This window comes from Sitophilus oryzae, unplaced genomic scaffold (genome assembly GCF_002938485.1).
Source record: "Sitophilus oryzae breed Bouriz unplaced genomic scaffold, Soryzae_2.0 scaffold_1297_pilon_pilon, whole genome shotgun sequence".
NCBI classification, from domain to species: domain Eukaryota; kingdom Metazoa; phylum Arthropoda; class Insecta; order Coleoptera; family Curculionidae; genus Sitophilus; species Sitophilus oryzae.
This window is the reverse complement of record NW_022145945.1, coordinates 11,865,195-11,886,386: the sequence shown is the minus strand read 5'-3', so window position 1 is coordinate 11,886,386 and position 21,192 is coordinate 11,865,195. Positions and strand designations below refer to the sequence as shown.

The 21,192-nt window shown below is 35.6% G+C and overlaps 1 protein-coding gene across 2 annotated transcripts in view; it reads right to left on the bottom strand.

The window, feature by feature from the left end:
- The window catches only part of LOC115874794 (protein C-ets-1), a 408,685-nt gene that overhangs the window by 124,443 nt on the left and 263,050 nt on the right, over positions 1–21,192 (bottom strand). For both annotated transcript variants that reach the window (XM_030890076.1, XM_030890077.1), the window contains one exon: positions 235–351. In XM_030890076.1, the coding sequence (XP_030745936.1) occupies positions 235–351 (117 nt within the window). The remainder of the gene's footprint in view (positions 1–234; positions 352–21,192) is intronic.

Genomic DNA, 21,192 nt, shown 5'->3' with positions numbered 1-21,192 from the left:
TCATGTCAGTGTGAGAGCCTGGAAAATGTACGGATACTAGGCGATAAGTCATTGTGAAGAGCTATATGGAAGGTTCAGTCTCCAACTTATTAGACTTTTTAAAAAGAATAATACTAGAGAATGTAGCCTAGAAATCCAGATCTTTCTACATATGTAGTGGTCCTCTTCTTATAAGCCAGTAACCACACCTCATAAAATATATCTATCTACTGTTTATTGTGTAGTGGTACGTACCTTTGGGTATAGACAACCGTTGCTGTTCTTTTTCCCAGGATGCGAAAGACGCCTTAAGCGCCTCCGCCATTGTTTTGTTGGTACCAGGCGTAAGTGGTGGTACCTGCGTCGGTATATCTGAAATTAAAAACATAATTGTTAGACTAAATCGCCTAGAGTAATTGTATACAAGAATTAACCGACAAATAATTTATAACCATGACAAATATTTCAAAAAATACCTATACAATGTTTCAGATTCTGAATAAAGAATATGTTTATACGCTTTTCTCTGTCTGCTACTTTATTGAATTTTACTTTTACATGTCATTCAGTACTACTTCTACAATCAGCTTACCTAAACTAAATGTAAACTGTCTTTGTAATATCTAAAAGATAGTGCATACCTGGTTTAAAATTTTCGCAAGATATACATAAGAAACCATACTGTATCTTAAGAGTACACTACCCCATTGGTTATTGTTGATTGAATTCTTTCAATCAGCGGTCAGAGCGGCTGCTATGCGATGGTATTTTCATAACGATTCTCATGACGATTTTCCTCCGAGAGATGAACCAACGTTTGACACCTTAGAGGATAGCACCTTTTTATAAATACAAACCTATCTTGTTTAGTTAGGTGAGGTTAGGTTGCTGCGGTTTGGGATTTTGTTTGATCGGAGGCTTTTGACCCATTGCGATACCCCTGTTATCATTATACCAAACCTTCCTCTCATTCTTTCCTTGCGGTAAAGGAATTCCAGCTCTTTGCAAAGCCCCCGATGTCTCTGATTATTGGCTTCCTCCAGTCCAAAAAACCTTGCCCTAAAGTTGTACAGCGTCGGTATTCGAATGCCGGACAGTGGCACAGTAAATGCTCTATGGTTTCTACTTCCTCTCCGCATTCTCTGCAGTAGTCGTCGTTGGAAATCTTCCATTTCACGAGGTTTACCCCAGTAACGACACCTACAGGTTGTTTACCGCCCATTCATCTTGGTGAGACAATTCCGTTTGCGGAGGAAGTTAAGTATCTGGGATTAAACCTGGACAAAAAACTTAGCTGGACCTCTCATCTGGAAAAAACATCAAAAAAGGCTTGCTATGCTCTATGGGCATGCCGCCGAATTTCTGGTAGAAACTGGGGATTAAACCCCAAAAATATGTACTGGCTATACGTGACAGCCATCAGACCTATTATTACGTATGGCGCAGTTGCCTGGTGGCAGAAAGCCAACCAAATAACGGCAAAGAATAAATTGTCGAAACTACAACGACAAGCATGCTTAGCGGTGACTGGTGCCTTCCATTCCACGCCGTCAAAAGCTATGGAAACCCTACTCGATCTACCTCCTCTTCAAATTCTTTTGGAAAGAGAGGCGAGATGGGCTACATATAGTTTTCTAAATATAGCACGAGGAAGCCAAGGAACAATTATGTTCATACAAAACCGGCTAGTAGAAGAACTACAGTCGGATGAGATTATGGGAATGATCTCGGATCTTACACCACCAGTCCAACTCTTGACACGCACCTACAACGTCCTGTTTCCGAACAGGGACGAGTGGGATAAGCCGGGAAACGGCTTATTAAATGCGGAAATATGTTGGTACACGGACGGATCCAAAAACGAAAAAGGATCTGGCGCAGGAATTTACTGCAGCAGTCCAAAGACTGAGATCTACCACAGTCTTGGAAAACACACCACGATCTTCCAAGCTGAGCTATAAGCTATTGAAACCTGTGTGCAACTGCTGGTAGAACAGCAATACACCGGGAAAACAATATGCATATTTTCGGATAGTCAAGCTGCGCTGAAAGCACTTGAGGCAACGAAAAGCACGTCTATGACGATTCTTCATTGTAAGAAACTACTCAATATACTGGGAGATAGGAACAAAGTGTCGCTAATATGGATATCGGGACATGTCGGCCTAGAGTGAAATGAACGTGCTGATTCCCTCGCCAAAATTGGTGCAGGCTCGCCATTCGTGGGCCCAGAACCGACACTTAGCGTTCCTAAAAATCTCGCAAGAGACAGGCTCTGTGAATGGGTTAGGGGTGAGACGTTCCGAGACTGGAATGACAGTCCCGGAATGGAACATGCCAAGAAAATCCTAGCAGGGCCATCCAAACATAGAACAGGAGAACTCCTAAAGGCCGGTAGGAATGGAACGCGTGTGCTCACTGCAGTGTACACGGGCCACTGCCGGCTGTGATCTCACCTACAGAGGACGGGACTGGTGGAAGACGCCGAATGCCGACTCTGTATGGAAGATGATGAAACAATGAAGCACGTTATGTGTACCTGCCCTGCTGGGAGCAGGACCAGGTTTGAGATGTTTGGCAAACCCATGCTAGACCTATCAGACCTAGGAGACATATCGCCATCAGACATAACGGCCTATATTAAGAGGCTGGGTCTTGAGGATGAACTTTGACGCTCTTGTAAATTAGAGCTTGTAGAAACTGAGCCACAATAGGCCCTCGCGGCCTCAGTGGAGGGTCCCCTATGGGACCCACTCTTAGTCAAATACAAAAAAAAAAATACAAAAAATACAATACATGTTGTCTCCAGTGATGACACCTACAATTATGCATACCAGGTTCTTTTTGTGCTCTAGTAGTTGTTTTGTCTTTTTGCTATCTACCACTGGCAACACTCTTCGAGCTGTAGCGCAGTCCTCGCAGTCTTGCCACGTCTCTTGCTACTTGGCCTTGATGGTAGTTTCTATAGCTTCCTTCAGTGTGTAGATCGTCACAAGTGGTGGATCATCTGCTACGGCCTCTCCCTTTGCCCCCTCTTTGGCGAGTCCGTCCGCCAGCACAGAGGGCCCCGCCTTGACGCAGCCAGGACAGTGCTTCTCGGCATTCCATCACAGTTTTGATCTCACTGATTGCATGATCTTAAAGCGCCCAAGCTGTCAGAGTATGTATGTCACGATATTTCCTATTGGTCTATCGGCGATTTTCTCTCGTATACAACTGGCCGCTTCATTTATAGCGAAAACCTCTGCTTGTAGTACATTACAGCCATCCGATATCTTTAAAGATTGTCGAATGTCTAGTTCCTCTGAGAAGATGCCTATACATGTGCCTCCTGAAGTTACGAAAGCATCTGTGTTCATTACTCCGTAGCTTTCCCATTCTTCTCTTGTCGTACCTTATCTGGTACATTGCCGAAAAGGTCATAGCTTTCTCTCTAAAGACTTATAAGTATAAAAGCAATTTTTTGAAAATTAATAATTTTGACTTGGTCGTCTCTTGGATAACAAATTTTGGCATAATGTTTCAAATAAATACCGGGAAAACCAATAATCCCTTTCCAATCCCTCGATATGCATTTGAGATCTTTGTGTCAGCATTTTTGTAATTAAAACGATATATAAACAGTTTAGCTGATCTATTAAACAACTACAAATTATTGTGTTGAAATAATACCAAAGATCAGGTACGAAATAAAAAAATAGTTGTAAATGGACTAAAGAAGAACAAATTTATTCTCTTCGAAGTTCGAAACAAAATAAACCAATGATAACAGCTTAGGATAGAAATGGCTATGTTGCGGTGAAAATGAAACTTGGTGATGCTGTAAAAATCCTTATCCTAAAGTATCCTAAAAAGTATCCTGATGTGTCTGATTGATTATGATCACAAAAAATGTGGCGTCCAGTAGTTTGGATAATGCGGAAACGACAAAAGACCCAGCTAACAGAATTCATCCACAGAGTCAATCAATCCCTCAAATGGCAATGGGCAGGACACCTGATGAAGAAGAACGGACAACAGATGGACCACAAATATTACAGCATGGTACCCACGAGGAATTAAGAGACTTAGAAGAAAACCGAAACTGAGATGGGACCATGCTATTAGGAAATTAGCAGGGATAACTTGAGCCCGCATAGCCAACAATAGTCATGCAACAATGGACCCAACTAGAAAGAGAGTAGGTGAGGTAAACTACACCATAATTGGAAATGGTTGAATAAGCTGATGATGATGATGATGATAGTGTTTAAGCATTTTGTTTTATTACAAAATATTTAAATTTGGAGTTTCTTCTTCTTCTTAGGCCGCCGTCTCCGTTCGGAGGTTGGCGATCCAACTGGCTATGATGGTTCGTGAAACTGCACCTCTGAAAATTTCGATCGATGTTCTTCCGAACCAACGACGCAGATCCTTAAGCCAGGAGTTTTGCCTTCTTCCCGCTGATCTTCTGCCCTCAATTTTGCCCTCGATGACCAGTCTGAGCACCTCGTATCGATCACCCCTCATGATGTTACCGACGTACTGTAACTTCCTTTCCTTAACTGTTGACAGGAGCTCTTTATCTTTGCCCATCCGCCTGAGCACCTCCTCATTTGTCACTCTATCCATCCAGGATATACGCAGCATACGACGATACAAGTACATCTCGACGATACAAGTACATCTCAAAAGCGTTAATGCGGTTTTCCAATTTCTGATTGAGTGTCCAACTCTCAGAGCCGTAGAGAAATACTGGAAAGATGATGTAGCAACGCAACATACGTATGCGCAGTTCGAGGCTTAGATCTCGGCTGGAGAAGAGGGTTTTCATGGAAGCAAAAGTACGTCTGGCCTGTTCGATCTTCGCTAAAATTTCAGTTTTGGGGTCGCAAGCGTCGTTAACTAGGACTCCTAGATACTTTATGGACGATACTTGCTCTACCACCTTGTTGTTAATTCTGAGGACAGTCTTTCCAGGTGTTTTGGAAAATACAACAAGTTATACAATATCATTTGGAGTTTGGGTTAATAAAAATACGAAATAATAGCATTATAAAAATGTTCCAGTCTAATCCGGATTCTTCACTAATTCGGTTGTAGCTGTTCCGATGTGTGTCCGGATTATCGAAGTTCTACTGTATATTATAAAACCAGATATTCATCTTTAGAAACAATGAGTAACCCTGTACATATATTAATGCATATTAAAAATCCCTACAAAAGTTAATCCCTCGATGAAGCTGATGTTTATAATAAATAACGGGTTACTTCTCTACAGAAACTTCGAAGAGAAAATTACTGTGGTAGCACGTTTTAACTAATTCTAATTACGCTAGATCCTATACAGGATACGGACTGGCCACTACAGAATCTTTGCAACGAACGGTTATATCATAAACCAGTAGCCAGGTCGTTAGCAAAAACTGCAAAATAACCCCAGAAAAATAAGTAAGTTTAGAGAGACGTTATAACGTATAAATACCATTGGTTCTTAAGTTTACCATTGGTTCTTAGTTCTTTTTCTATTGGTAGCAGTTTATATTTGAGTAATTTTGTAAAAGAGAGCGTCTATAGATGTATATGCATTTTAAATATTTTTTATAAAAGAATTCTTTGTGATTTCAATGTCCAATGATGTTGGTTTGTAAGACCTTATTGTGCAAAGGACGTTGTTTTGTTAATTGACTCATTCGTAAGTTTGTTTTTATACAATAATTGCAAAATTTTAATGTGTTTTTTTATACATTTTGGAAACTGTCCTGATTGAAAAACTAGTTTTATTAACCTATGTGGTGATTCTTGACTGCATCCTTACTAAAATTGAGTGTTTTTTTTTCTAACAATAAATATATACGAGTATTTATAATTTAATATTTTGAAAACGTGGAATATTTTAATAGAGAATTTTGTTTTTTATATTGTTAAAGATATTTCTTAAATAATATTGCAAGTTGAAGTTAACATATAATTAAATTTCTCAATATTAAATGAAAAGTTTTATCGTTAAATTTCTTCTATCTATATAATAATGTTGGGTTTAATGTTCTAGCAAAATGTAGAAAGATTGTAAAAATATAAACGTGGTGGTTGTATCAAAAAATATTTTTAGAGTCCCTCTAGGTTTACTTATTTCTGTGAGAAAATAACCTTGATGGTCGGTCGAAGAATACCTGTTGAATGCGCTTGATGGTAGTAGCGCCAAGAGATGCCACCGTAAAAAACAATCTTAGGTCATTAATACACAATTATCTTGTTTTTCCCTTGTTTTTTTATTCTTTTGGGTAGTTTGTGAATGTAATAAACATGGCATGCCATTTTATCTACACAGTGTGTTCCACCAGGATCTATCCCGATTGATATATCCCATTCAATAAAGAGAGTAAAGAAATATATCGACTAAATTGGAGAGATCAACCGTAAAAAAGTTTCAGTATGGCGTCAGCGATGGCAATGAAATGAAGATCGCTGTCATTTTATATGTAAAATTATATGGGGAATGCAGTCATCTGTCGTTATTTCCAAGCCAACTGGACGCCGTTTTTCAATCTAGTATTAAATAAAAATTATTATAATAACATAAAAATTTAAAAATCGTTAATATTTTTATCAAACTGTTACGTATTTTGCTAAGTCAAGAGTATTTCAAATACATGTTAGGTTGATCGAAGGGGGGTATTGGTTTTCCGATGTGAGAAAAAAAATGTTGTAATAAAGGTCTTATATTATGGTTACAACATTTTGTGTCTAGGAAAAAGTCAAAATTGACATGACTAACTAAATTGCTTTTTAAAATGCTGCTTATAATTTTAGACACTGGTATTTGAAAAGCTAATAGTACAATTAAGATTATGCTACAAGATTGTAATGACAAACCAACGAGCGTTTTAACTATGTGTCACACAAGATAGATTCATAATAAAAAATGTGGAATGCTACCCTCTAAAGGGTCAGGTGGAGTGAGTCAAAAAAGTCCCTCATAGTGATTTTGCTGATTTCGTTATGGTGTGGCCTACCTCACATCTTTAGATACTTTCTGCGTAGTTGGGCCCATTGTTGTCTATTGTTGGCTATGCGGGCCTAGGTTATCCCTGCTAATTTCATGGTCCCATCTCAGGTTCGGTCTTCTTCTAGATATTTTTAATTCCTCGTGGGTATCATGCTGTAATTTATGATGTCCATCGGTTGTCCGTTCTTCTTGCCAGGTGTCCTGTCCACTGCCACTGCAAGGGATTTGACTCAATGGATGATACCTGGGTATTTTGTTATTCCCAGCATATTTTGTTCCATTGACCATTGTGCGACCTGCAGTTTTCTTATAATGTGCGCTTTAAGAGTTCAGTTCATTTTTCGCATGCATATAGGTTATCACTGGTAGAGCACATTGGTCGAATGTTTTCTTCTTTAGATAAAGTGGCATTCTAGATTTGAATATGATTGAGTTTCTTTTACAAGTACTCCATGCTAACTTAATTCTTCAGTTGATTTCTGGTAGTAGAGATCCCGAGCTGTGTATTAGTTGTACCAAAGTTGTACTACTATTTCCAATTTTACGTTATTTATTAGAATGTCTTTTCTGTCTACTAGTTCGTTGCACATTACTTTTGTTTTTGTTAAATTAATTTTTAGACCTACTTTATGGCTGGCTGTATTTAGTTCGTTAATTTGTGTTTGTAGTTCTTCAGGACTATTGGCTATTAGGACTATGTTATCAGCGAATTTTAGATGGTTAAGATATTCTAAATCTATTTTTAATCCTTTGTTGGTCCAGTCTATTTGACGGAAGATTTCTTCTAGTGTTGCTGTAAACAGCTTTGGGGATATTGCGTCTCCTTGTCGTAGTCCTTTGCCAGTTAGAAATTCTGGTGTTGTTTTATATATCATAACTCTTGCTTTGGCTTCTTTGTATACAGGGTGGCTCGAACTGTATTCCGGAAACTTCAGAAGCATATTCTGCAGATAAAAATAAGTAAAAAAGTTCGTATAAATGTATGTCCTAAAATGCTTAGTTTCAGACATATACAGGGTGTAGAAGTTTCATTTTTATTTCGATTTTTTTCTAAATAATTTCTGAAGTAACGTCAATATTTGGATGAAAATTGGTGTTTTTTGACATGAGAAATTTGATTTTGGTGTCAATATGACTCCTACTAGTAGAGGGCGCCACCTACATGTGTTTTAATTGTTTTGAAGCGTAATAACCTTTTGTCCGTCCCTGTATAAAACTACCGAGCGAAAAAAATATGCATCTCTGTGATTTTTTACGTAAAAAACATCTCTTTGTAAAAATCGCTACGAGCAACCGCTCTTAAGATATTTAGAATCATCAACCAGCCTGAAGTGTCCACTGCTGGACGTAGGTCTCCCTCAAATCCTTCCACTCTTCTCGGTCCTGTGCCACTTGGATCCAGTTTCCCCTAAATCTCTTCAAGTCATCTGACCATCTTGTCGGAGGTCTGCCTCTGTTTCTGAGAGCATCTTGTCTTGGCCGCCATTCTAGTATTAGCTTGGTCCATCTATCATCCGTTCTTCTGGCAATATGCCCAGCCCAGTTCCATTTGAGTTTTTTAAGCAGATATATAGCATCTGTTATTCGTGTACGCTGTTTTATAACTGTACTGGGTATCTTGTCTCTTAGAGATACACCAAGCATTGCTCTTTCCATAGCTCGTTGGGCTACACGGATTTTTTCAATGGACTTTTTCGTCAGTGTAAGTTTCTCTGCGCCATATGTAAGTACTGGCATAACGCACTGATGGAACACCTTCCTCTTTAAGCACATTGGTAGATCTGATTTTAACACATATCTTAGTTTGCCGAATGCTGCCCATGTTATAGATATTTAGAATGAAAATAGCCAATACATGTTATTATTGACGAAAAATAAACACGTTCACTGAAATAATAAATTTGGGAAATTTTTATTTTTTTAAATTAATGATAAATTTTTCTGCAAAAAATGATAATAATAAAACAGTTTCTGTTGAACTTTTGGCACAAAAACATTTCAAATTTATGATTTCATCAAAGTAAAACCTCTGAAGGCGGGTAAGGGGACAAAGTCCAATTAAGTCCCGAAACATGTCGTCCCCCTGCTTTTTTTGAAGCATTTAAATTTCAATAAACATCTTAAAGATTGTGTTATTTGTCCCCTTACCCGCCTTCAGAGGTTTTACTTTGATAATATGTAGGTACTCACACTGGGTTAGAGAACGTTTAGTTTTATGATTTCAGTCTAATAACTATTTAGTCAACATGTTTAATGTATGTCAATGCTGAGAGGTATTGATAATTTCGATTCCAAATATCTCGAAAACCATTACTAATAGCAATTTTTACCAAGAGACCTTTTTCACGTAAAAAAACGTCGTAAATGTGTATTTTTTTACTCAGTAGTTTTATACAGGTATGGACGAAAAGTTATTACTCTTCAAACCAGTTAAAAATATGTAGGTGGCGCCCTCTACTAGTAGGAGTCATATTGACATGAAAATCAAATTTCTCATGCCAAAAAACTCCCAGACACCAATTTTTATCCAAATATTGACGTTACTTCCGAAATTATTTGGAAAAAATCGAAATAAAAATGAAACTTCTACACCCTGTATCTCCGAAACGAAGTATTTTAGGACATACATTTATACGAACTTTTTTACTTATTTTTATCTGCAGAATATGCTGCCGAAGATTCCGGAATACAGTTCGGACCACCTTGTCAATACCTTGATTCGCTAGGGCTTCTATTATTACCACAGATTATTGCCTTAGCATATATCGAGTCGAAATCCTTCTCAAAGTCTATAAAGGCTATGGCTAGTAGAAGTTCGTATTCTTTTTTCGGCTGATAGTTTGTATGTATAGACGTATGTATGTGATCAATCGTGCTGAAGCCGCTTCTAAAGCCTGTTTGCTGATAGTATTTGTATTCTATTATATCGTGTGCATTGTCAACCCATGTCAATTTTAAATATGATGAATAAGTTATTTATCCCCATTTTATTTTACAGAAAAAAATATTTAAAACTTTATAACGTAACAGACTGTTAAAAGAAACCAACACTAACAATAAATATAAATTTATTAAGTATTTATCTATTTAAAATAATTAAAATAACCGAAAAATTTAATAAACAATCTGTTTTCTCCTCCTTTACTTTCTCTTTTTTCGTGTTTAATTGCATAACGACCGTAGCTCTCTCAATTAGAACAAATTATTAAATCCAATTAACACCCAGTATAGATATTATCTCTAAGGCTTAATCGCTATTTAACTCTATGCGGTTTCAACCCCTGCGTTATTTTCCCACAGTCAGAATTGATAAATAGAATAATTATATATTTTACAGTAGACACTTGACAATTGAAAAAATATTTGTTATTTTTTAAATTCGTCGGTATTTTAATTTGCCGTTAGGGTTCGTTATCTGCATTACCTAATTAAATTCAGGGCTGTGAGAAAAAAGTTGTAAGAGTGATAAATGTTAGATTTTAAGAGTAAGTAGCTGTGACTTTAAGGTAAACGCGCATTTATTCGCATCGAACGGAAGTATCGGACACACGGAACGGACGAAAATTATTATTTGCCAAGGTACATTCAGGCTGAGAGCGTCGAGCGTTGCGTCGCGTTCGCGACGCGTCCGCCCCAGTGAATTCGAGCTCCGACGCTCAGCGGACGCTAGCGCAACAACAAACGCGACGCTGTCTGCCTGAACGGTTTAATTTAAGTTAAGTGAATTGATTCCATTTCTACATGCGGACGCGACGCAAACACGACGCGACGCTCGACGCTCTCAGCCTGAATTTACCTTGATTATAAATAAGATAACGCACATACATACGTGTCGGACGCATCGTAGATACGGAAATCCGTTCACAATAATTAGAAAAGAATTAAATCCGTATACGATGCGTGCGGATGACGTCGTTCGTAAATTCGATCAAATGCGCGATGTAAACAGGAATCGACTTGCAGAATTTGATTGTCGTCTCTAAATGTTTCATAGGTCATCCAAAAGTATTGGAAAAAATTTGCTTCCTCTCTTATCAAGTCATCAAACAAGGTTGCAGAATGAAATTGTCCATACAATAGGTGTTAGGTATTATTTGGTATATTTCCTCTTCATATTTACATTGTGGACCCAAATTCGTTTTTTTTCTTGTTCCTTTGCTCTTCCTGTTCAAATGCACATGCAAATGCAAATAATTATTCATCAGAACTACTACTCATTTGGGAAGCGAACGTTAAAAACAGAAGTTTTGTACTAAACTACTTTGCTCGCTTCGAGGATTGCACTAAAATGAAAATGCGGGAAGAAAATCCGAATATAATATGCGATGATAACAAATATATTGGGATTCGTACGATGCGTCCGTTGCGTCCAGTGCGAAAAAATGCGCGCTTACCTTTATACCATCTTGGCAAGCGAAACCTTGGGTCGGCGTTTACATATGTATTACTGTACAGAAATTCGTCAGCGGTTTACCCCTCGAAAAAAAAAACGAAGTATTTATTACATAACCACTTAATCTGACGCTAGATTCCATGCACTTGGGAAAATACTTGCCTTTTGTCTTTATTCAGTACATCTTATTTTACTAAGCGTGTTGACCGTACTCTTCGTACACACGAAAATCGGCACCCAAGGCCAGTACTAAAATTATTGATTTAAATGTCTTTTGTAGTTTAATAAATAAACAAATAAAACAGGAGGGTATTGCTTTTTTTACTGTTTATTAAAAAATATATTTATAATGCCCGTATACCCGCAAAGAACATTTGACAAAGAAGGTACTTGAAACAATTAAGGAACAAAACAATCAAAAACAAACTCACTTTAAATATTCTTTTGTAAAACGCACACTTGTGCGTGTGCGTAAGTATGAGTGTGTGTAAAAAGCTCTATTATGATTTAATTTATTGAGTTATGTCAATTAATTTGAAATTACATTGTCACATTGTTACGCTTCGGTGTTCTTTTATCCTATAAGTAGGTACATATTAAATAAAATCTATAACAGAACATGTTTCATCTATAGTAGAAAAAATATCTACTTATATAGGGTAGGTTTGAAACTTGAAAACAAATATCTCGCGAACGGCATCCAGGGGAGTGAATGGTTTAAAGGGAGTGTGAAGCAGGTGACAGATTCAAACACGAATCTGTGTTTGAATCCGCTCACAGCGTGCTGTTTTTGTGTAAAGGAGGCCATATTTATACTGTATGTCGAAGTATTTATACTGTCGAAAAAAAACGGCCTATGAAATGAAGATCGCTGTCATTTTATATGTAAAATTATATGGGGAATGTCATTGATGTTCATTTCCAAGCCAACTGGACGCCGTTTTTTTAAACCATGTTATGAAGAAAGATATATGTTTAGAAGAAAATTTTGACACAATTTTTGTGGGTACGGTTGAAACCGTAAATAGTAGTAGCTGATTTATTTTTGATTATTGAAATGTTTCATTTTAGTTTATTTTCAAATTATTTTTATTTAGCAGCTTTCGTTTAAACAATACTGTAGATTTTAACTATGTTTTTACTTGTGTTATCCTGCAAAACCGAGAACATTCTTAAAAAGGAGAGTAAAGGAACCCAGTAACAGCCTAGCGCATCTCCACCAAAGCTTCACCAAGAGAGAGAGCGAGAACCACTCACCTCTGCTCTAGTAAGAAGAGAAAAAGCCAAGCTAGAAAGCCCTCCAACACCGAGAGGTAAGCAGGTGCGTATCACCAGCTTTGCCAGAACTCTTGTAAGGACATCGAGTTGGTGAGTCATCAACTCGGAGGCAAGGGCGTAGATAAGGGGGGGGGGGGGGGGACAGTACCCCCCCCCCCTGACGCTTGACGAGATACGAGAATTGAAATAGTCATTGACTATGAAAGGATTTTTTTTAATTAATATCCGACATATAAGAACACTTTGTATGCTTTTAATTATGTTGATTTATCGTTTATAATATGTTCGACCTAATTAAAAGCACACAAAGTGTTCTTATTGGCCAGGACAGATTAGTGGGGTTAACTCTAATCAATATCCATAAAGATATTGAAATAAATGTTGATGCTGTTATTGATAGGTTTTCCAAACAGCGTACTAGAAAACTTGATTTTGTTTTGTAGTTTTATTTATAGTTTTTATAGTTTTTTTTGATAGTTTAGATTTTTTTATTTATAGTTTATAGAAAATTAACTAATAAACGTCGTTGTTTCATTTTTGTGTATGTTATTTACAAATCTATATTTTAATTTTTGTGTTATGTTTATATATCTTTTTGAAGACAAAAAAATCGCCGTCGTTTTAATTCGACAAAAAAATTCCGACGGTGATTTTTTTTGCGACTTAATCATAGTACCACCCCCATAGCATACACCTATCTACGCCCCTGCTCGGAGGAAGGAGGTCCATGGTCAGGTTCTCACAACAGGAATTGACGTCAAATCCAAGGAGGCAATAGAGAATGAGTGATATATCCACTATTATAGATTCGGGACAACACCGGTATCCAGTATCAGGTATAAGGAGAGACCAAGTTAAAGAGGTGGAGAAGATTTTTAAAGTCGCGGTGATTAAACCCCCTTCCACTCAATCTACATTCTACTTGTTTTACTTAATTTTCTTACTTGTTTTTTTACTTACTTACTTAAATGTTTTTACTTGTCAAAAACTAATTAGAATTATCTTTGAGGATATTAAAATACTGAAGACTGATTAAATTGCAATCATTTTTCTTACAATTATAATTAATGTTGAATAAAATTATGTTTCAGTTTTAAATTTTGTATTACTTGCATGCGTTTTAATTTACCCTAACCACTAATTCAACCGTCCGTGGCATGGGACGGTTGCCAACAAACAAATTGTGTGTTTTTTTTAAATATCGTATACAGGTACTAATATGCTATAGCCCTTGCTAAGATAGAAAGGCGCTCTTGACACATCATCATCCATGTTACACTATTACGAACAATAAATTAAAAGCGATGTTGCCAACCCTTGCCAACATATTCGGCGCCGAGCTGACTAACTGGAATGTGAATTTCGAGCTGGGTATTCAGGTGGTAGCTCTGTTGTAAAAAATGTCAAGTTGCAGCATTTGTTTATTTATTTCCTGACATGCACCTGGACATTGTCATTCGTTTTGACACAGTTTTGTATTACAAGTTTTTGGTTTAAATAGTTGATACTTTAAGCTTGAAAATGTTTACTAGCAGACCTTGCAGTCGAACATCGTTGGTTAGGTTAGGTTTTTAGAACCTCTTTTAGTGCGACGTGTAAAAGATAGCTTAACAGCCGTAAAAAACTCATCGCAACTTTATTAGAATATTTTGAACGGGAAAGCGAGAGTAATGGCCCTTTATGTCCCTTGTAGATTATTTTTATTATCAACGCAACATGGTAAAAATACGAAAAAAAATAAGTGGTAAAGCATAAACCGAGGCATAAACGATTTCAAGAAAATGATGTGAACTCGAGATCTACATTCATATGTTCTGTTATTATCGCAGCCTAAATTAAATTCATAAACCTGCTTCTCTTTCAGCAGCGCACGGTCTCCATGTTTTACCCAATTAGAAGGAATAAATTAAATGATATAATTCGAAAGAACTTTAAACATCGACTTCCGCCGAGTTGTGTTCTAAAACAGTGCGTCACATCGACGGCATTGTGGATCGTGGGCTTTAGGAATAAATAGATAAGTTGCGGCGTAAACGAATTGACATTTGACACGTTTAAGTGTCACGGTGAACCCGTGAATCGTTTTATTAGGAGTTAATTTCATTGAACATCAGAAAAACAAAACATTACAAAAGTAAATAGTTATTTTATGTAAATTAAACGTTTTTGTTTTCTACTGTAAATAGATACATACCACACATTGATCTTTTATTAAAATGATGAGAGGTAATTGTAGATGTATATTGAGTGGGACGAAATTAATCACCGCGACCTTATAGATGTATTGTGTCCCCCTTTCTTGAGTTAAAACTCATCATACAGTCTCAGGGCTTTGACAAAAGCCAGTATCTGAGACGGTTTTACAGAGGTTAGTTATTTCCATCTTGTTTATGACATGTCTCGGCGCACTCAGTGATTCAGTGTTCTGGTGTTTCCCCATTTTCCCCACAGAATCTGCATTTGTAGTTATTTCTTATCTTTAATCTACTGAGGTGTTTATTAAGGAGATGAGTGTGCTGGTAAAAAAAAGCCGTGGCAATCCGAAGATTGCTCTTGCTTAAGTCAAGAAAAATCTTTGATTTTTGTCGGTCGGAAGTCCTGAGAACTTTCTTTGAATGTCTTAGACTGTGGGAAGATTAATTCTACTCTAGATTGATTCCTACTAGGAAAGCAGAACAGGTCTGGTCCAGTTAGTGGAGTGTTCACTCCTTTTCAAGCTAGATCGTTTGCTTTTTAATTACTGTCTATCCCTTGGTGGGTGACACCCAGAGTAGGAGCACTTTACTTCCTTTGCCTAATTTATTCAGGCTCTCTAGGGGTTCTTTGACAAACTATGATTTGATGGTTATTGAGTTGATCGGTCTTAAGGTTGCTTGACTATCGGATAAGATGGCTATTTCTTGTTTCCGATAGTTCACAAGTTAGCTAATCCCTGTTCTTGCTTTGGTTTTGGAAGCATCAGTATACAAGATATACGTACATCCAAGATATACTAACTAGATATAAACAGAGAAAAATGCTGTTGCGACTTTTTTATTTACTTCATATAATGTAAATGTGCATGATCGAAAAAAAACGGCGTCCAGTTGACTTGGAAATGACGATCGATGACATTCTCCATATAATTTTACATACAAAATGACAGCGATCTTCATTTCATAGTCATCGCTGACGCCGTTTTTATTCGATCCATATACCTAGTATTTATTATTATATATTATAATAAACAAGCGATAGCTATGAAAGGAAAATCGCTGTCATTTTATATGTAAAATTATATGGGTTTCTTTTCGATCATACGGTATTTATTATATAATGAATAATTAATAATTCATTACATTATTAAGATTTTTGGGCACATATTTTTAGTTTAATATCTATAGATTTTTGTCTAGTATACCTATCTAATGTTTACTTCTTTCTTTCTGTATCAATAATTCAAATATCAAAATTGTGAAAAACCACATTATTGATTTGTTTACAAAGATAAGGTCTTGGAGTTATTGCTTTGGTCTCATCTTGAGTGTTTCTTTTTGTCGAAAATATGTGCTTGGACATATAGTACGCGCGGAGGGATGTTTTTTCAATATAGCTCATCCGGACAGAGCATACGCGAGAGGACGCTCCGCTCCATCTGAAAGCGCTGTAACGACGTACGTGAGACTATATTATTAACAGAATAAGACAAAAAAAAATAATTTAACTGAACGTATCTGGAATTTGCAACATCATAATCTTTCACAATTTAACATTTTAGCGTAAATAGTTAGTATTTTACACCTTCTTTTTGTTTATATGAAAATCCTGAAACTATAGAGGAAAGTCGCCTAATATGGGGATAGTACCTAATATGGGGTAGATCGCTTTTGCGGAAGTACTGAGTGCGACATCGATTGTATGCATTGTTTACTAACCGCCGACATGCCAGGAGGTGACCATTAACTTTATGGCCCAAACTTGTGCTCTGTTTTGACGTTTGAGGTTATAACCGTTTTGTGTAGTAAGCAAAGTTTTTTGGTCGTGCTGCATTTTGGGTCTTTAAGGAGACTTAAAGGTTAGTTTTTAAAGTTTTGATAATATTATTCTATACAAAATTTAGCGTAGTTTATGAAAATAGTTAGGTTTTTTACCTGCCAATTCCTAATTGGGGTACCCCATATTAGGAGATTATTTCCTATTTTGTGTAATACCAAAATATTTTCTTTCAGATGCCGATGATAAAAAACGGAAAGCGTGGAATAATGAAGAATTAGTAGAAGAAGAAACAGTAGAGGAAAAACAAATAGATAAGAATATTCCATCCGAAGAAAAAAACCCTGAGAAACAGGTTACACCTGCAAAATGATGCCTGTTCCAACAGCTTCTAAAGATATCCTACAAACAAAGAGTGCAAGAAGTGCCATTGTAACCAGCACTCCATACAAAGATGAATTAGAGAGCAGTATTGAAAAAAGGAAATTATCTTCAACTTCTGGCGTTAAAAGAAAGGTAAATAATTTAAAAATAAGTAAACAGAAAAAATCAAACCTGCCCAACAAAAAAAGAAAACATCTGTCGCTAAAGAAAAAACAAATAAGCGTAAGAGAGGATCCTTCAAGTTCTTCATCTTCAGATTCGGTCACTGCAGTGGAGTATCAGGATTCAAATGCAGATGACCTGGTAGAAAACTTTGAACAAGATGCTGTGTGTATTTTTTGCGAAAATCCGTATTCCGAAGATGTTTTAGGTTTATTTTGTGTTATTCTTAGATAAGTACGTTTTTTTGATGTATAATAAGAAAAAATACATTTTTGTTAGATGTTGTTTGTTTAACAGATGTATTTTATGTTACTCCTAGATAAGTAAGTTTTTTGGCTCATAAGAAAAAATACCTTTTTGTTAGGTGTAGTTTTTATATGTCAGTTTTATAAATAAATAGTTTTAATCCAAAATAATTCAAGTTTTTTTGAAATTTTACATTGTAAATGGTACCCCATATTACGAACCTAGTGTACCCCATATTAGGATACCCTATTCCCCTAATATATTTTTTTTAATGCTGCATTTTTCTTTTCTCTATTTCTTTTTAACCTGTTTCTTCTTACTAAATGCTTAAAATGTGTCCAAATAAACGTAACATTCAGAAATAGTGTCCAAAAGTTTTTACGTTTTTTATATATAGTGTTTTCAAAAAAAGTACCCCATATTAGGCGACTTTCCTCTAAATCTTGAAAAAGGGGTCTGTGATCAAATCAAACAAACGTTAGTCTCTCTCTTATTGTCTATGGTTTGAACTGTAAGAAAATGGTCCTGTTAAACAGAAAACAGAAATTTTGAAAATTTGATTTAAAATTTATCAATCTCCTTTCTGTGTTTCGTTACTAGCGTTTCTATTTGACGTAATAGAAAAATCAAAACGACTCTATTCAGTACTAAACAATTGGAATCGTACCGATGTAGCCAATTAAACAATTAAAGAGTTCGAAAGAGATCAACCGAACTGCTGCTCCTCGTCGTTTAATTGGATAATTAGTTAATACTAATGTAATTAGGTTAGCTACAAGTACCGTTTCCGCAAGACTATCTTGTAATTAAAGAAGAATGGCATTTGTTTGTACATATTTCCTTACTTGATTAGATTTGTGTCATTAATACTGATACAGAACTACTTCTATGGGTTTTCTAGTGGATTTATATTTCAGAAAAATAATATAAATATACAAACATCACTGTACAAAATGAAAGTACCCAAGATATACAAACCAAATGTAAACAGGAAGATGCTACTTTGTTACCTTATTTAATAAAATATTTATTAACATATTGAAAAAAAAAGGATTATTATTAAGTCTATGGTCAAATTAAACCGAAAATAAATAGTTTGTTTACATTTTATTTTTGTATGTTGGGTCAAAGGGTAAAGCTTTTTTATACAGATCTGCGATATTTCTATGTCGGGTAACGCTATCGGTACTTCAAATAAGTAAACCCAAAATAGTTCTAAAGTTCCAAACTTCATAAATAATGACTTAAGTCATCTAGTTCGTGAATAAATCCACTAATTATATATCTTTTAATATTTAAAAATGTTTTGACGAGGACCCATAAGAGCAGCTGTTATAGAACACACTATAAAAAGGACCTTAAAAATCCCAGCATAATGTTTTGAAATTTTAATAGCAGTTCTATGTTCTGAGTTACTAATGAATTGAAATATTAATGTCCTCCTTGCATCGAACGTATTATACATATATCTTAAATCTACCAAAACTTTTCCTGCTCTATAGGAATATATGTATGATTCTCGACATTTTTGTATCAATGTCTATATTATTTATAATAAAAATATATTGGATTAAAATAATAAAAAAATGACCGTTACAGTAGACGAATTCCATTCAGTTTTGACCGTTTTTAACGAAAGTAAGTAGGGCGTTTTGAAGGGCTAGAGGGGGAAGAGGTAAGAATGTAGAGACAGGTTGACGTAGGGGTACAATGCAGGTGGCCACGATCGTGCTACAGGGCGATCCGACGTTACAGAAAAGCCTCATGTCAAAATATAACGTTACGTTAAATTACTTTATCAGGAAAAAATTGTATTAAAATCACTTAAGCAATTTGTCGAGGAATATTAAAGATACATTATTACAGGGAATTTCTATAATGATTGCATATATTTATACTGAAAAATTTGAAAAATTAATAGCGACAACAGATTTAATTTAATTCAAAATGATGTTAAAAAATACAATATTCCGTGGACAAAGAACTACTACACATTTTTGGAATCGAAATAAGTTCATTGGACACAATTTACCTCTATACAAAAGTTCTTCGTCTGTTCGCTAGAGAGCTTCAAACTTTTAAAAAATACACATTTTTTCAAATATTTTAAGAACCGTTATTCCGATTTGAACTCGGATATGAATAAAATTTGGGGTGTCTATGTTTTGCTAAGTGCTTTAACATTTGACTTTCTCAAAAATCAATAAAAAGTACGGGAAGGGTGAAAACTAATCCACCCCTACATAAATTTTAGTAAAAATATTTTCCAACTATACCGACGACAGATTTTCTTTTCGTAAAATGGTCCTTCTAGTATTTACTACATTTTTTGTCTCTTGTAAAAAAACGCCACCGCGCATACTTTTTGAGGAAACAAAATATTTTCCCGAAGGTAACTTCCAAAAAACGTTTTTTGCCACATCAAGCTATGAGGTCCTATTATGCTCTAATAATTTAGTTGGTGAAAATATGGAATTTCATGTTAGTATTACAAATTATATTTAACAACAAGCTTCATAAAAAGCTTAAAAAATTAATAAATTTAATTTAATTAACGTTCATGTTTATTTATGATTGATGCCCTCTAACGGTCAAACGAAGCACTTCTGTATAAAGGTAAATTATTATTTTGATTCAAAAAATACGTAGTAGTGCTATGTCCACGGAATATTAGGACACCCTGTATAATTAGTTAATTTTAAGTGTGAATTTCATAAATGATTGGATTACTACGCGTAAAGTCTATTATGTAGTCATTTATACAAGTGAAAAAATTGGCGCCAGGAGGCACGTATAGCCGCCCATACTAAAATATGTTAATAAAAAGTTGGTAGACAGTTCTTTTAGTTTCAAAGTAGGAATTTTTCCAATTTTTTTTTATCTCAAAAACTGCGACTTTGACAGATTTTGATGTTATTACAAATTTTGTTGCAAATATTATTCCTAATCTTAAATTGAAAACCGCGTTTCGCTAGCTACTGTAATTTTGGAGTTACGATTTTTTAAATTTTTAACTCCCTCCCATACCCCCTTACCAACCCCCCACCACCACCAAAAACTAATGGCCATAGATTCTCGGGTGCCACAGTATTTTTGTGCCAAATTTGGTTAAAATCGGTTTAGCGGTTTTTGAGTTACCGTGTTACAGACAGACGGACAGATGGACAGACAGACACCATGAAAATATTTTGTATTTAGGTCATTTATGACCCAAATGACTCATTTTGAGTGAAATTAAAAAAACTTTTTTTTGCCGATCTTAATAGCCTACCATAGGTACCTGTTGGTATATGGTCGGCTAAAAATATATACTTACGTTATTTCTCTAGATTTTTGACTGAGATCTACCGCACGCTGTACAATTAACTATTTTACAGTCTTTTTCGGTAAATCGCAGTAGTGTCACTGCTAATTTAAGGTCTGATACAGTTTCCGTCTAGATTTACTACCTCTAAACAAAACCAATTTTAAAATAAATAACTAAAATACGCTCAGCACAGAAAAACAAATCTACCAAATTTCAAACCAAATTCAAAAGTTTCAAGTGAAACAAGAAAATAGTATTTGAGCTCCTTCCTTTTTTAGTTTTTTAATTCAATAGGATTTATGAATGACATACTGTCATTTCTATAGCTTTAAAATGTATGTGTATGCTTTAGAATGTATGATGAGTTATAAACTGTATGATGATCCATAACTCAAGAAAGGAGGACACAATAGATCATCAAGGTCATGGTAATTAACCCCCTCCTCCCCTCTTACTCAGTCAACATTACACAGCTTTAAAATA